This window comes from Neltuma alba, unplaced genomic scaffold (genome assembly GCF_004799145.2).
Source record: "Neltuma alba isolate B1F8T4 unplaced genomic scaffold, ASM479914v2 tig00002539_pilon, whole genome shotgun sequence".
Taxonomy (NCBI): Eukaryota; Viridiplantae; Streptophyta; class Magnoliopsida; order Fabales; family Fabaceae; genus Neltuma; species Neltuma alba.
This window is the reverse complement of record NW_021632905.1, coordinates 22,484-39,183: the sequence shown is the minus strand read 5'-3', so window position 1 is coordinate 39,183 and position 16,700 is coordinate 22,484. Positions and strand designations below refer to the sequence as shown.

The 16,700-nt window shown below is 33.3% G+C and overlaps 2 protein-coding genes across 3 annotated transcripts; both read left to right on the top strand.

The window, feature by feature from the left end:
* Positions 1 to 348: 348 nt before the first annotated feature.
* Positions 349 to 3,558, top strand: LOC114731638 (serine/threonine-protein kinase STN8, chloroplastic). 2 transcript variants are annotated; one of them, XM_028918865.1, is made up of 5 exons: positions 349 to 963; positions 1,342 to 1,515; positions 1,835 to 2,239; positions 2,531 to 2,894; positions 3,024 to 3,558. In XM_028918865.1, exons 1-4 carry the CDS (start codon positions 382 to 384, stop codon positions 2,879 to 2,881), a joined length of 1,512 nt encoding a protein of 503 aa, XP_028774698.1. In that variant the 5' UTR covers positions 349 to 381; the 3' UTR covers positions 2,882 to 2,894; positions 3,024 to 3,558. The 2 variants fall into 2 exon arrangements, with proteins under 2 accessions (XP_028774698.1, XP_028774690.1); XM_028918857.1 differs by having other exon boundaries at positions 2,997 to 3,558.
* Positions 3,559 to 6,449: 2,891 nt separating this feature from the next.
* LOC114731724 (receptor-like protein kinase FERONIA) lies at positions 6,450 to 9,787 on the top strand. The gene has a single exon (XM_028918970.1). The coding sequence runs from the start codon at positions 6,794 to 6,796 to the stop codon at positions 9,494 to 9,496; it is 2,703 nt and encodes a 900-aa protein (XP_028774803.1). The 5' UTR covers positions 6,450 to 6,793; the 3' UTR covers positions 9,497 to 9,787.
* Positions 9,788 to 16,700: the final 6,913 nt, after the last annotated feature.

Below are 16,700 nucleotides of genomic sequence, written 5' to 3'. Positions count from 1 at the left end.
TTTTAAATTTATCTATTTTTTAAAGATAATTCTGTAATAATTATATATATTAAAAAATTTATCAAATAATAGTTATAACTAACACATAATTATCAGGTATTTTAAAAAGAACACTTACTATTATTATAAATAACTAATTTACTTAATTTTTTTTTAATCTACATTCATCCCCAAAGAACTATGATACGCACAATTGTTTCTGACCTTTTTATCTTGTTAGACATATAAAATAAAACCTGACATTTTGGTCCAAGAAAATGTATTCCTGTTGGATAAAGCGAAAAGGCCAACGGATGGCAAGAGAGCTGCCACTGCCTTCTGCTGACGTTACTCTTAGAGCAACCCAAGTTCTGAGCATTGTCATCTTTTGTGACGCCTTTCATGGCTTCCTTGCTTCGTCCTCCTGCATATACCCTTCAATACAACCTCATGACAATATCCTTCTCTCCTCTGAAATCCACTCCACCAAATAATATTTCCTTCTTAACAAACCGTCTCAAGAGTAACCCTGTAAAGTGTAAAGCTTTTCTGGATAACATTCCCAACGATTTTTTGGAGAGCACTATATACCTGAATCAATTCCCTGTTCTTCAATCAGGAGTAGTCCAATTTCAGAGATTAACTGCAGATTTATCCGATTTCCAGAAGTGGGGTTTTCTTGTTTTTGCAGGACTGACATGGATTTACTTGACTGCAAGGCCAGGTGTTCTTATAGGCGCCATTGATGCCTACCTTCTGGCTCCTCTGCAACTCGGTTTGGACAATTTAATAGGAAGAAGGAATCTCAAGAGGACTGATTTTAAGATTGGAGATAAGATTGGGGAAGGGTCATTTGGTGTTGTTTACTCTGGTGTTGTGGTTCCCAAGAATGGTTATGTTGAAGAGAATGTACAGAAGAGGGGAAGAGGCAAGACAGCAACAAATTTGAATGTGAAATCTAAGGATAAAGTTATTCTGAAAAAGGTATTCTTATTACATGCATTTGTAGACAGCTTTACTTATATTGCATGCTTCCTGGTTCGATGAAGCCATGGTTGGATCAGTTTCTTTCTACAGGTAATAATGACAATGTGTGTGTTTGTTTATATCCATATCCTTCTTTCTTTGTTTACTTTGCTCTAGAAATATGAATGTTTCCTGGTCTGCTTTATAACTTCTAGAACAATGAAAAGAATGAGACAATAATTTAAGTCTTCTTATTTTGCTACCCGAACTCCAAAATTGATGAGAAACCTGTGCACTCTGACATGGAAGCAATCTCTTTTCAATGCATCCCCTTCTTTTTTAAGTAATGATAATCCTGTTGAATGTCTTCAAACGTTGGCTGGATGGCATGTACAGGTGAAGGTTGGAACCGTAGGGGCTGAACAATTCGGTGACTTTGAGGAGTGGTTCAATTACAGGCTTTCCAGAGCAGCTCCTGAAACATGTGCTGAATTCCTGGGAAGTTTTGTAGCTGATAGAACAAATTCACAATTCATAAAGGGTGGAAAATGGCTTGTTTGGAAGTTTGAGGTGCTCTACCTGATACTTTCTTGCATAAGCAACAACCATGGATCATTCATTGATGTTTTACTGGGAAGAAAAATAGAAAAAAAAATATTATCCATCCATGCACCAATTAACCTCCGAAAATTTTGTTTTAGTATGTTATGGTGGTCTTAATTGTGATCTTATAATATAGATAATTATAACTAAAACTATGGTCTGGTCTATACCTTGTTCTATTTGCATTCATTGCATAAAGTTAATTAAGCAAATTTGCTAAGAAACGCACACACATGTCATTAGCATCTATATTTTTATATACTAAGTGCAGGTTGTCTCTTAACAGGGAGACCGCACTCTTGCTGATTACATGAAAGATCGCAACTTTCCTTCCAACTTAGAGTCTGTTATGTTTGGAAGTGTCTTGCAAGGTGTAGACTCTTCTAAGCGAAATGCGTTGATCATCAAGCAAATAATGCGCCAGATCATTACATGTCTTAAGAAAATTCACGACACAGGCATTGTTCACAGAGATGTGAAGCCTGCCAATTTAGTAGTCACTAGACGGGGGCAGATTAAACTCATAGATTTTGGTGCAGCAGCAGATCTTCGAATCGGAAAGAATTATGTACCCAGCATTACCTTACTGGATCCTGACTACTGTCCCCCAGAATTATACGTTCTCCCAGAAGAAACTCCAAATCCTCCTCCAGAGCCAATTGCAGCTTTCCTTTCACCAATTTTGTGGCAGGTTCTAATGCTCATACCTTGTTTACAAATTAAATTACCAAAGTCAGCTCTTTTGTCGAAATAATTATGTCTATAAGGTATAGGGCTAGATTTATTTGTACTCTCTAAACCATAGATTCTTGTTCTTGGGTAAGATTTTTGCATCGGCTAGAGTCTCCACGTTGTGATGAAATTCACCATTTCATCTTTATGTAGTTATTTTCTTCTGAAAGACACACTGTAAAATCTGTTTGCATTATATTGTCTGCATTGAGCAAGTGCTAAAAGTAGAATCATGCGATTGTTGTTGCAGCTGAACAGTCCTGATCTGTTTGACATGTACTCTGCTGGGGTTGTACTCCTGCAAATGGCAATACCATCCTTAAGATCTCCAGCTGCTTTAAAGAACTTTAAGTTGGAAATCAAAACATGTCAATATGATTTGATCAAATGGAGAGATTATACTCGCCTGAGGCCCGATTTCCGAATTCTTGACTGTGACTCGGGTCGAGGGTGGGACTTAGCAACCAAGCTTATTTGTGAGAGAGGTCCCTTTAGAAGAGGACGTTTATCAGCTGCAGATGCTTTAAGGCATCCTTATTTCCTTCTGGGTGGTGATCAAGCTGCTGCAGTCCTTTCAAAATTGAGCTTAAGCAGAAAGTGAGATGCTTAATGATGTGAGTATACCGATTCCCTTTTTTCATTTTTGCATGGTTTAATATTTTCTTTTTAATTTTGTATTGCTGAGCTTGAGCTAAATGTTGTGTTTTTGCTGTCAGTTATTTGTTTCTGAAGCTGTACAGCAGTTACTTTCCTGTTTCCAGGATGAGAAACTGAGTAAATAATTCCAATATGAACATGAAAAGATTTTGTTACATATTGAATTAATTAAACAAGGAGGAAAGGATACCATCTATGTGGACAACTTGTGACTTTTCTTTGTTCGGCCCTTCCTCTCCAAGTTTGCGGGCACACGGTGGGCTAGAGCTCAAGAAAGATGTTTATATTTCACAGAAGATAACTGCCACTGTTGGTTGCTGCTGGCCTCGATTTGTATCAAATTCAGAAAAGAGCCCTCTGTGGCTTAGGAGCTAAATCAATCTTTTCCCATGAGTCATAATTGGGTTCTTCTGAGTTGTATATCAGATGTTTGGTAATGCCAGCACATGGGTGGTTCTGACTTCTATGGCTTGAATCAAGATAGAAAGAACAAAACGAAGCCACATTTTATTGCCATATTCTAGTATCTGATGTTTCACTTATTGGGGGAAACTGATTATGCATTCAAGAGAAATGATGTTCAATTCTATATGACAGATTCATCTGAGCTATGTCCTTGTAGATGATGCCTCTTTTTGCAACCTTAGTTTGCCTATTTTGATTCTTGCTTGATGCTAATGTTTGTGTTTTTCATGTAAAGAATAGTAGTATACTGTCACATACAGAACGAGAATGTGAACCTCCATTGTTATCCCCTAGTTTCCTGTCTAGTATCATTTTTGGAACTCGAAGAACGAAGACAGATTCTTGGGACTCTTACATCATCCATTATATCTTAACCTGCATCCAAGGATACAAAAGCTAAGCTTGTTGAATATCTGTATTCAAGCAAAACCACTACTGTTGGGTTCTACTCCACCCTTGTTGGATTCAAGCCCAAGCCCAAAGTGAGTAATGGGTAAGTCAAGTTTGTTACTGTTGTTAATATGAGAGATTTGAGGGTTAAAGGCTACATAGGAAAACACTTGGTAACTTCCCTGTCCCTGAAAATCTCTCTCAAAAAAGCCTCCTCTTCTCTCAGATGGTGTGTTTACTGTGTGTCATAATCCGTGCTCTCTGTGTGATTCAGATTCATGTATTCCTAGTAAAAAGTTGTAGACAGGAATCATCTCATAAGCTGTGTGTACCTAACCTCCCCATATTCCTAATCTCCATCTTCCATTCCCATTATAAGGATAAGGTTCATGACAGATACATAGATGCATGAATAAGGTTGAGTTCATGTACCTATGTATCAATGTCTATATAGCTATAAAAAGTCACACCAAGTAATGTACCTTAGATAAGTATCTTGTCTTCAGGTCAAAAAGAAAAACAAAAGTATCTTGTCTCAGATTTTATGTAAATTGTAATGTACAGACACGCACTATTTATAAGAAGAAAATAAATGTGAATAACTTAAAAAGATATATAGAAATAAGTTACCGTTTGTGCGTCGTGGAATTGTAGTTTGATTTGCTTTGTATATTATAATATTTTACTATTGAATGTTTTAAATATTCGTGCAAAACTCAAACTAACAATCTAATTCGAGCTTATTTGGATTCACAATCAATTATTAAGCCGAAACAAAACTTTTATCACATCCTTATCTTTTATTTTGTAAATCACGATTAAAAAGTTATTTATAAGTTATTTTAGTTTTGGTATTACCAAGACTTATTGATGGCAAAAAAAAAACTCATGCTTATTAAAGTTACAATTTGATATTTCAAATATTATAAAATATTTTAAATTATTCAGATGAAAAATTAGTTACTTCCCTCGATTTCATTTAAAATTTCAATTTAATCCTTTAATTTCTATTTTCTGGCCAGTATGTAAACGATGTAAGCTTTTAAGTTTAAAACATATTACAAGAATATCTTTTTTAAAAAATTGCTGAAAAATCCTCCATTTCAGTATTTATTACTCCAAAAACATCTAAAATTTCTTTAAAGGTCTAAACACAACCTATTATTAACGGATGCAATTTTTTTCAATTGTGTATAACTTATTTTTAATTATCTACAAAACAGAAGATATTTGCTTATTGTTTAAGAAGAGTAGAATATAATTGAAAAAGAGTTGTACTTACTGAAAATAAATTGCACCCGTTTAGGGACCTAAATTCTTGAATTTCCTTAGACAATACATTTTGTATTAAGATTTTTTTTAGCAATTTCCCCAATCATTTTTCCCTTTTTTAAAATCTCATTTCAATTAAACATGCCAATGTGGACTAGCTGCCATTGAGATGCTTCTAGGTTTATCAATTTTATTCAATTTTAGAAAACTTCGTTCGGTAGGACTTTTTCTTAGTTTGGTTTTTGATGGAAATGCGTACACTCATGTGTGTACATATTTGTACACTCTCATAAACCTACACACACACACAATATAAAAATTTTAGCCATTCATAATTTTTTTAAAAAAATTAAATAATATAATTAACTAAATTGTTGACCCTCAAATCGCTGGCTTATGTATTGCGTGGCTCTTACTTGTGTGATCTTCAAATATTCAAACATTTCAAAAGGATTGCAAACCAAATCCATCAAATTCTGTCACAATTTATAAACTATGGATTTCTTATAAAAAGTACACAATGATGAAATTTTTTTAGACTTCATACGACTTTCTACAATCATCCTGGTTTCAAAAAGATATTAACCATGCCATCCTTTAAAAAAAAAGAGAGACAGGAAGGCCAGATTAGTGCATACTCATCAAATTATTATATGTTGATAAATGATATATTCATAATTAAAGAAATTAACAAGGAAAATTAATCAATTAATCCTTTTTTTTATTTAGTGTTACAAATTACAACTCAATTCCTATAATTTTGAGTTGGTTGAAACTTAGGCTGTGAACTTTCACTCTGTACAATTTAATTTTTATAATTTTAACCATTTAAAATGTTGGTCTTTGTATTTTAGAAAATAAAATTATGATAACTAAAGTGATTTTTTTTTTGAACTTGGAAACCAATATTTTAAATAGCTAAATTATAAGCATTAATTTGCGTCAAGTCAAACTTTGAGAATTGAGTTTGAAAAGAGCAAATTAAGTTAAAATTTAGCCATTTAAGACAATACTATAGGAGCCAAATGTTTAATTTTTCCTATTAAGAACAACAAAAAAGTTTTTTGAAAGATAGTAATTAATATATTAAATTTTCGTTTATTTTAGTGAAGAATCATAATCAATAATTGATAAACGGAGTAACCAAACGCGCCAGTACAGGGAGCCGCTTTATGAATACAGTGGACGGCACTTCAGAAACCGCGTGGGGACCACGCCTTTCACCGTAACTCTGATCTGTCATGACTCCTGAGGGGCTCACCGGAAATATCCCACCGTCGTAAGGCCATAACCGTCATTTCATACTGCATAAACATCTGTTTCTATAAGCTTTTAAGGTAATCAAATCCTTTGTTTTTTTTAGCTTCATATTAAGCAACTTGAAACAGCCAGCTAGTATTTTGCTAAATTGATCTGCACCGTTCACTTATCATCTGGACGATCCAGACGCGCATTACTAAAGTAACGATTGAGCAGAGTTTCAGTAAATAAGCTCTCATTTTCCTTCCCTTTCTTTCTGTGATCTTCTTCAAATCCAAATCCTGAATGCATCAGATCTTCCTGGTCATACTTGTTTCCACAGGGTCTTAAATTGCCTTCATCATTCTGTGGATTTTTGTTTGAGTTTGATAATCCACCACCTGCTCCTTTAAAGATCTGTGGGATTGTTTTCAAGTTCTGATTTTGTTGAATTTTTCTGGTCACGCGCAACACTAGAAGGCTCTGGGTCATGAGGGACATCAAAGGGTTTCTTCCTTGGATTCTTCTCTTAGCTTTTCAAGTTGTTCAAGCTGCGGATTATGTGCCGTCTGATAAAATATTCTTGAGCTGTGGTGGTCCTCCAGATTCAACCGATACTGATGGAAGAAAATGGACTTCTGATGTTGGGTCGAAGTTCTTATCGTCTACGGGCAAGTCCAAGAAATCTGAGGCTGCAACACAAGACCCGTCCGTGCCGGAAGTTCCGTTTGTGACGGCGCGTGTGTTTGAGTCGGAATTCACCTACTCTTTTCCGGTGGCAGCTGGTCGGAAATTCATCCGTCTCTACTTCTACCCTTCTTCTTATGACGGACTTAACGCCTCCAATGCGATTTTCTCCGTCACTGCTCAATCCTACACGCTTCTTAGGAACTTCAGTGCTGCTCAAACGGTATCAGCTTTGAACTATGTCTCTCTTGTGAAAGAATATTTGGTCAATGTTGAAGGAGATTCGCTGAATGTAACCTTTACTCCATCTCCTAATGCTTCTAATGCATATGCCTTTGTTAATGGGATTGAGATTGTGTCTATGCCTCCTGATATTTATGCTTCTCCTACTGAAAATCCTGTGATTGTGGGCACACAAACTCCTTACACTTTTGATAATAGTACTGCCCTTGAGACTGTTTATAGGCTTAATGTTGGTGGGAATGATATTTCGCCTTCCCACGATACTGGTTTGTTCAGGTCATGGAATGATGATACTATTTATCTTTATGGTGCTGCTTTTGGAGTCACTGAGCCTGCTGATCCTGAGGTTAACATCACGTATCCTCCAGACACACCCTCTTATGTTGCTCCTGTTGATGTCTACTCTACGGCTAGATCAATGGGGCCAAATGCTGATATCAATAAGAATTACAAATTGACTTGGATTTTCTCCATTGATTCTGGTTTTTCCTATCTTGTGAGACTCCATTTTTGTGAGGGTACTACCAATATCACCAAGGTTAATCAAAGGGTGTTTGATATATTCCTTGGTAATCAAACTGCTGAAGACGAAGCAGATGTTATTGCATGGGCGAAGAGCCAATATAATCTTCCACATGATAATGGGGTTCCAGTGCATAGGGATTATGTTGTGTTTGTTCCTGTTGGGCAGCCACAACAGGATCTGTGGCTTGCACTACATCCAGATACTAAGTCACAGTCTGAGTACTATGATGCAATATTGAATGGAGTGGAGATATTCAAAATTAATGATCCTGCTGGTAATCTTGCTGGGCTGAATCCTATTCCTGCTCCAAAGCAAGATGTTATCGATCCATCATTGGCTAGGAGCTCAAGTAAGGGCCAATCGAAGGTTCAGAAAGGAGCAATTGCTGGAGGTGTTAGTGGGGGAGTAGTTCTATTACTTGTTGTTGGGCTCATTGCCTTTGCTGCTTCGCGTCGTAGGAGGCATGGCAAGAAGGATTCCGGTACAAGCGAAGGCCCATCTGGCTGGCTTCCTCTTTCTCTTTATGGTAACTCCCATTCTGCTGGTTCTGCCAAGACCAACACAACAGGAAGCTATGCATCATCGCTCCCATCAAACCTTTGTAGGCATTTCTCGTTTGCTGAAATCCAGGCTGCGACAAACAACTTTGATGAGGCTTTGCTCCTTGGTGTGGGAGGATTCGGTAAGGTTTACAAAGGAGAGATTGATGGTGGAACGACCAAAGTAGCAATTAAACGTGGGAATCCTCTTTCTGAGCAGGGTGTACATGAGTTCCAAACAGAGATTGAAATGCTCTCTAAACTTCGCCACCGGCATCTTGTTTCGCTGATTGGCTACTGTGAAGAGAACACTGAAATGATCCTTGTCTATGACTACATGGCTCATGGAACTCTCCGGGAGCATCTATACAAGACCCAGAAACCTCCTCTGCCATGGAAGCAAAGGCTTGAGATATGCGTTGGATCTGCTCGAGGTTTACACTATCTACATACTGGTGCCAAGCACACTATCATCCATAGAGATGTGAAGACTACCAACATCTTACTGGATGAGAAATGGGTAGCAAAGGTTTCTGATTTTGGATTGTCAAAAACTGGTCCCACATTGGATAACACCCATGTGAGCACCGTAGTTAAGGGTAGTTTTGGGTACTTGGATCCAGAATACTTCAGGAGGCAACAACTGACTGATAAATCTGATGTTTACTCCTTCGGGGTGGTTCTTTTCGAGATCTTGTGCGCTCGCCCAGCTTTGAACCCAACCCTTCCAAAAGAGCAAGTGAGCTTAGCAGAGTGGGCTGCTCATTGCTACAACAAGGGCATTCTTGACCAGCTCGTTGATCCTTACTTGAAGGGCAAGATAGCCCCAGAATGCTTCAAAAAGTTTGCCGAGACTGCAATGAAGTGCGTCGCCGATCAGGGCATCGAGAGGCCATCGATGGGGGATGTGCTGTGGAACCTCGAGTTCGCTTTGCAGCTGCAAGAGAGTGCAGAAGAGAGTGGCAAGGGCGGCATTGGAGGAATGCATGACATTGACGAGGAGGAACCACTGTATGTGAACTCCAAGGGGAAGAAGGACCCGAACGACGCATTGCCAGGTTTCGACGGTAATGTAACCGATTCCCGAAGCTCAGGAATGAGTATGAGCATTGGTGGTCGGAGCTTGGCCAGTGAAGACTCTGATGGGTTAACACCAAGCGCTGTGTTTTCTCAGATCATGAACCCAAAAGGGCGTTAATTTCATGCAAGAATCCCTACACAAGGATGAGGACTACATAATACTTTGAAGCTGTTAATGTTGATGAATGGAATCAAAATTGAACTTTCAACATCATTATTATTATTTAATTTTATGTATGTTATATATTCTGTCTCATTTGTTTTGATATTGTAAGTTGTAATTGTGACCACATTACATGAGGATGAAACATAGCCGGTTCAGGTTATTAACCATTTTACCTTCCCCTGAAACTTTTGTTCAATTCTGTGCAGGTAATCACATATTTATCCTTATAGATCTTTCTTTTAAGCAATAATAAGGTTCTGGCATTGTCTTCAAGTATGTTAATGTACTCTTCCGGTTCTAAATATAAGACCTTTATACTAGTATGTATAAGGGTTTTATATTTAGGACCAGAGGAGTATATATACTCCTCCGGTCCTTAATATAGGACCTAATTCTTAAGTTGGTTTTGGTCCTAAATATAGGACCCATTTCTCATATTTATTAATTTTCTCTAAATTATCCCTATGGATACTCCCTCAACCATAATCAAGTAGAAGAAGGAGAGGGGGTATTAAGAAAGATGATTGTGGTATTTTAGGAAAAATGTATCACTTTTCTTATAATTAACTAACTTACCTAACTTTCTTAATCTAATCAAATTAGTTAAATGGGTCTTATATTAAGGATCGGAGGAGTATATATATATATATTTTGGTGATTCTTCTTTTTAACCCTTGTGAATATCATCACTCCTTGAAACAGGAATGTTGTGTTTTTTCTGTTGAGAATTGTTTGACGTATGATATTATTATTAAGAGTTTTTCATTTTTGTTGGCAAAATTTATTTAGATAGAGGTTCACGGAAAAAGCCTTTCAAAATTGTCCAAAGACAACGGAATCAAACTCATTTGTATTCAGAAAGAATTTTTTTTCCGATTCAGAATTTTATTTTTAAAAATTGAGTAGTAAATAACTAAACAATAAGTGGTCACAACATCTCTAACAATACTTAATGCGTTTTTCAAATTTTTTGAAATAAAAGTAGTTAATATCGAAACTAGAGTAGTCACCAAATTTTTAAAAATAAAAATAGTCAATCATAATAATAAAGTAGTTAGTGGCTAAATAAAAATAGTTATAGTTCTAAAAATAAATATAGTCAATAATTAAAAAATAATAGTTAATATATATAAAAAAAAAGTAGTTTCCGAAATTTTAGTGACTAATTCTTTGAAATTAATGCATGGGGTAAGACCATCTATCTTCATCTTCATCGTTTGATGCTTTCCATGAATAAAATGTATCACATTCACAATCAAGATCACATTCTTCTAGTGTATGATCTCAAATAAAATGGTAAACACATCACATGGCTTGGCAGATGCGCATTTAGCATGATTTGCGGTGAGATAGATGGAAAAGGTAGGTCCCAGTTCAGCTGTCACCATGTGGAGTGGCCTTTACGACTCTTATCTTCACCCTAACTGCTCCCATTATTCTATTCTTTTTTTTCTTTTTTTTTCGGTTGATGGGTCATTATATTAAAATATATTTTTTAAAATAAAAATACCAGGAGGAACCAGTCTGGCACTAACGCGGGTGTGAGGAAATTGCCATGCCATGCCAGCTTTGTGATTAGATTTTCTTTTATAAGCACAGAAATTTTTTCATAGAAGATATTCACATACAAAATATTATCAGATAGTAAATATAACTTTTTTTTAAGAGGAATATGCATATTAATTTATTATGTTGTAACTAATTCGCTTCTTTTTTATTAGACTCAACTAATTTTTTTTCACTAGGCTCAACTCATATCTAAATTTTATGATTAAGGACCTGTTTGGGATAGCAGTAAAAATCACTCATAAACATGTTTTATATAAGTCGAGACAAAAATTCTTCTTATATACTCATTTTATATTTTACAAATTACAATTGAAAAACTATTTATAAATTCTTCCACACGGATCCTCAATCCTATAAAAAGTGTATAACAACAGAGGACACCTGTATGCCGTGGACCACTTACATTTTGATGTATGTGCACACTACACAATGCAAAGATCTCTTTGACTCTTTACGAAGATTCTTTTTTCAATAAAAAAAAAAAAAAAACTGAAGAAGGCGACGTTGTGATCATCTTTGACGTGATGCATAAATCATCATATTCTGATATTTGGTTGTCACGTCTCTAATATCTCTACGGTTCATTGAGAATTTTGCAATTTTTAAAGGCATTTGAGATTTGTTTCAAAGATTCATATGTGACTTATACTTAACATGTACAATTTCTTTGCTTCTCAGTTGTATTAAAAGGGGGGGCTTAATAATACCGTAATCCATTTACTCATATTACCAATTTATTATTTTGTTTGGAATAACGATTGGATCTTTTAAAAGTTTTTCAATAATGATATACAATATACAAAATAAATATGTAAAGAAGATTTTGTCTTGATTTACATAAACGTACTTATGATAAGCAGTTTCAAACAAGCGACTAACTGCACGTTTGGATTAGCAGTGAACAACTGTAATTTTATATAATTATGAATTTTATAAGTGACACTGCTATAAGTGACATTGGTTAATCATAATTTTTGTTTGGATACTTTTTTTTTATAAATGATTTTAAAAATTGTGATTATGTTTGGTTTTTATTTATTAAAATCGCTTATGAATGTATAATTACTAAAAAAGATATAAAGTTAATAAAGTTGTTTATATTTTAATAATTATTATATTTAATAAAATTTTATTAAATATAATTTAATAAATGATTATAGGGTAGATAGGAGAAAATTTAGTTGTTGAAAATTGATCGGGATTTTTCAAATGTATAAATTACTTCTTGTTGCTTATCTTAAAAGTGCGGTAAAAGATTAAAATCACAATTTATCGAGATTTTATAAAAATTACCCAAATAAGACAAACATGCTTCATAATCACTTAGTTGAATTTAAACGGACTTATTTAAGATCCTACAACTTAACCAAATAAGCTCTAAGCAAGTAATAATTCAGTCATGATATAACATAACTACCCCATCAAACATGCAACTAACTGATTTAAACCAACACATATTACAAATTTGATTACATATTTATTACAAGTTATGTATAACTTATTTTTAACAGGAGCACATTCCATGCTCGTCACAATAATGAGTATGGAGTGCTTATTACAATTTAGACCATCAAAATCGATTTTAGATAGTTGAAGTTGAATTTAAATTTTTTTAATATATTTTAAGACTTTTTTTGTTTTAATAGATACAAAATTTAAAATAAATATAATATTCCTTCGGTTCTAAATATAAGATCCTTATATAGTGTATATAAGAGTCTCATATTTAGAACTGGAGGAGTATCATAACTAATTATCTTTAAAAAATAAATTTATCATTGAAAAAATTATATATTAAACATTTTAAATCTGAACCATCCATATTAGATTTTAGATGATTAAGATTGACGAGTACATGATGCTTATTGTTGTGATAAGTACTGAATGGAGACTCATTTTTAACTATATGAAGAATAGAAGATATTTGTACATACTAAAAATATATTACACAGAGTTAAAAAACTAATTGTACCCACTTACAGGCCTGGGTCCTTAAGTATTTTGGTCGATAGATTTTATGATAAGGAATTTTTCTGCAATTTTGTCTTATTTATTGCCATCACTAATATGAAACTTTAGGTCTTTGGTTTAAAGTTGGAAAATATGATTTATCTAAAAAAATAAAAAAAAATTGTTTCAACAGCAAAATTTAAAAGTTATTTATTTTTAAGGATCTCAAAGTTATAATTCACAATAATACGAATTTAAATTCTACCATCCAAACTATGAGTATTTATCACGAAAATATCAACAAATTTACATCATAATTATAAGTGAAACTATAATTATTAGTATCGTAAGTTTTTTAAGGAATAAATAACTTCTGAATTTATTTAGTTCTTCAAAATATTTTTCCAAATAATTAAATAAAGAATAATAAAGTGATGTTCGTGGTTCAACTTCAGTTAGAAAGTCTCTCCTAAATTCACCTAATCATCAAAATAATCACATGAAAATGTGAGAGGTTTCACTACCTCCTTATAATGTTGTTGAACAAATTTAGATGCTTAATCCTCTAAATCATTCTTTACGGAAGATATTATGTGTTGAAGAGCCTCTAGTTTCATTACAAGCGAAACGTCATTAGTGTGATCTCACTACTTCCTTATAATGTTGCTGTACCTTATGTATGAATAATATGTCTTGTTAGGATGAATTTTATATTATATACTCGTTCGGTTCTAAATATAAGACTTATTTTATAGTGCAATTTATAATATAAAATGAGTTTTATATTTAGAACTGATAGGGTATCAAAATATTGATGATTTTATATGATATAAGCAAACACACACTAACACACATACATATTATTTTTTATTATTTGGTGAAAAATATTAGTGAGTTAAATTTAAGTATTATTAGCTATATAATATTTTAATAGTCGTGTTATTAATAATTTTTATATGAAAACTTCTAAGACGTATCGTTGTATTTTGAAAGGCTCAAATGTCAAGACTTTTAAACGATATTTTAGTGATATGAACAAAAATAATGTTGATATTAACTTTAATTTATTTTTCATACCTAATTCTAATTTTGTTTACATTTTATTTCTGAAATGCTTAATATATATTAAAATGTGTTATAATATCAGGAGAATTACAACCAGGGCCTAAAGAAAATATTTAATTACCTTAAAGTTTATTAACAACCGAAAAGTATGTAATGACAAATTTTAAAGTAGGAAATGACGGCAGTTTTATATTGGTTACTTATCATTGAAATTTCTTAATAATTAAATTCTTTTTTTTGAAACTTTATGATAATTCCCCCTATAATATTCACATTAAAAAAAAATACATACATATGTAGGCTTGCCAATTGTCCCAAGTTGACATAAATAATGGGTAGTCGAATAGTGGCGGCCACGTATGGGGAGCAATTTTCACGTGTGCGCGGGCGCATTAGCTATTGTGAGTGTTATCATCAACCGTAATTATCAATCAATATAATATTAGCATATAAGATCCATCCATTTTTCCAATTTTCTTTGTCTATATAACCTCACACTTAATACTTAGATCAAGTTCCTTACAATCATCATATACAGTTCTTTAATTACATATTATTATATGCCTTTTTTTTTTTCATGTGGGTTTGGATTAAATGATAATGTAAAATTAAACCGGACAAAAAGTATAGTTAGAGAACTTGACATAATAATGATAAGAGATGTTACCTAAATTTTATCCTAATCTCACTTGTGTTTTTCTCAAAATTATGGTACTTTTAATATGTTAGTTCGAACACATATACAATGTTTTCACCTTTTGGTGATAGCTTAGGAAAATATATTACGATCCAAGTCCCACATTTATTGAGTAAAACTCAATAATTCAATGAGTCCATGATTAGTTTATTTGAAAACAAACTAATTAGCAACAATAATTATTCTCTTAATCTTTTTTCCCCCCACCAGCCTCCTCATCACTCATTATGCAGAGACCTTCATTTGTAAAAGCCAATGACTCAATACAAATTACTAAAATTTCAACACATCTTCATTACTTGCTAAGATCTTGAATTCTACCAAGCAATTGTAGTAGGCATTTATTTACATTGAATATTACCTGAAAGTTACACTATTAATTTATACTTCTCTTGTCTTATTTATAACTCACTTCCAACGTGTTTCACATACACTAAAATTTTTTTTTAAACTTCATTAACTTTCATTTAAAATTCAACAATTTTTCAACTTTGTTTCCATTTAATATACGTTATGTCTCGTGTAAACAAAGTCATCACAATAATAAATGAAGGGTAAAATTGTATATCAATATAGAAAATTTTTTTAGTGTCCTATAAATAGGACCAAAAAATGTCTTGTTTCTTTTTCCTACAAACCATAAGAGTAAATGATAATTAGTGCAACTCACTTTTAAATCTTATGTAATGCCCAGGAAAAAAAATGTGTCCTGCAAGCATACCCGAAAAAAAAACCTCATCTCACTTCATTGTGTTCTTTGTAAATTTTTCAAATGTATAATATGGGACTAAGAATTGATAGAGCATGCTAAAATGGAGATTTCAATGTATTTCACCATCTTGATGGCAAAAAAAAAAAAAAGCATCTCACCATCTTACGCATTCATTCTAGCATGCTTCTTTTGATTTTTGGAACTCTTGATTTTAAATATATAAACTAATTAAGAATTAACTTTAGTCTTAAATGTGAGGTATCCATTCATTTTACTTCTCATATTTATCATTTTTTTCAAAAATAATTGATCTAACTTGATAATATAATTTAAGCGGAGCAAATTATATTTATTATAATTAATTAATTTATTTAACCTCTTTACTGTACCCAAATTGAGTAACTCTTATCCTGTGTTTGGTATGAGAAAATTGAAGAGGAAGAAAAGGGAGAGAAAATTTTAATAAACATGATTTAAAAGATTTAAGTAGTGAAGTTTTAAAATTTTGATAAAGAAAAGATATAAAATGAAAAAAAGACAAAATTAAATGAAAAACTTCTAATCCTATTTCTTTAATTTTTTTAATCAAGATCATTTAAAATTTTTTCCTCTGTTTTTGTTTCTCGTACCAAACAGATACTCTGGTTAAGGATCAGGAGAATACTACACAAGTAGTCGGTGAGTCGGCGCTTTTGTTGTATGTTCAAAATCTTTTGACTTCCTCGTTCTCTGGGCTCAACCACAGGAATTTCAGTCATCTCACCAGCTCACGCGCAAAGAGAGATTATAAGAAAAGAAAACAAAAGGGCTATAACAAAAAGGCTATCTCTATTTCTGTTTCTTCATATCACCATCGTATCACAGGCGAAGATCCAAATTCATGACTTTTAAACAATATGTGAGACAGCAAGATAACAACTTCTGTGAGACAGCAAGATAACAACTTCTCATATTTCCAAAACGAACAAATGTCAATACAATGATCACCCCCCAAATGGGAAAATTACACTCAGGTCCCACAGAGCACAATTAATATAAAAAAAGTCTCTCGAAATCGCGAAATGATTCTGAAGTCCTCAGGGACCTGTGTGTAATTAATTCTAATTGTGAAATCACGTAGTTACTCCTGTTAATTTGAATCTATTTACAACTTCAACAGTGGC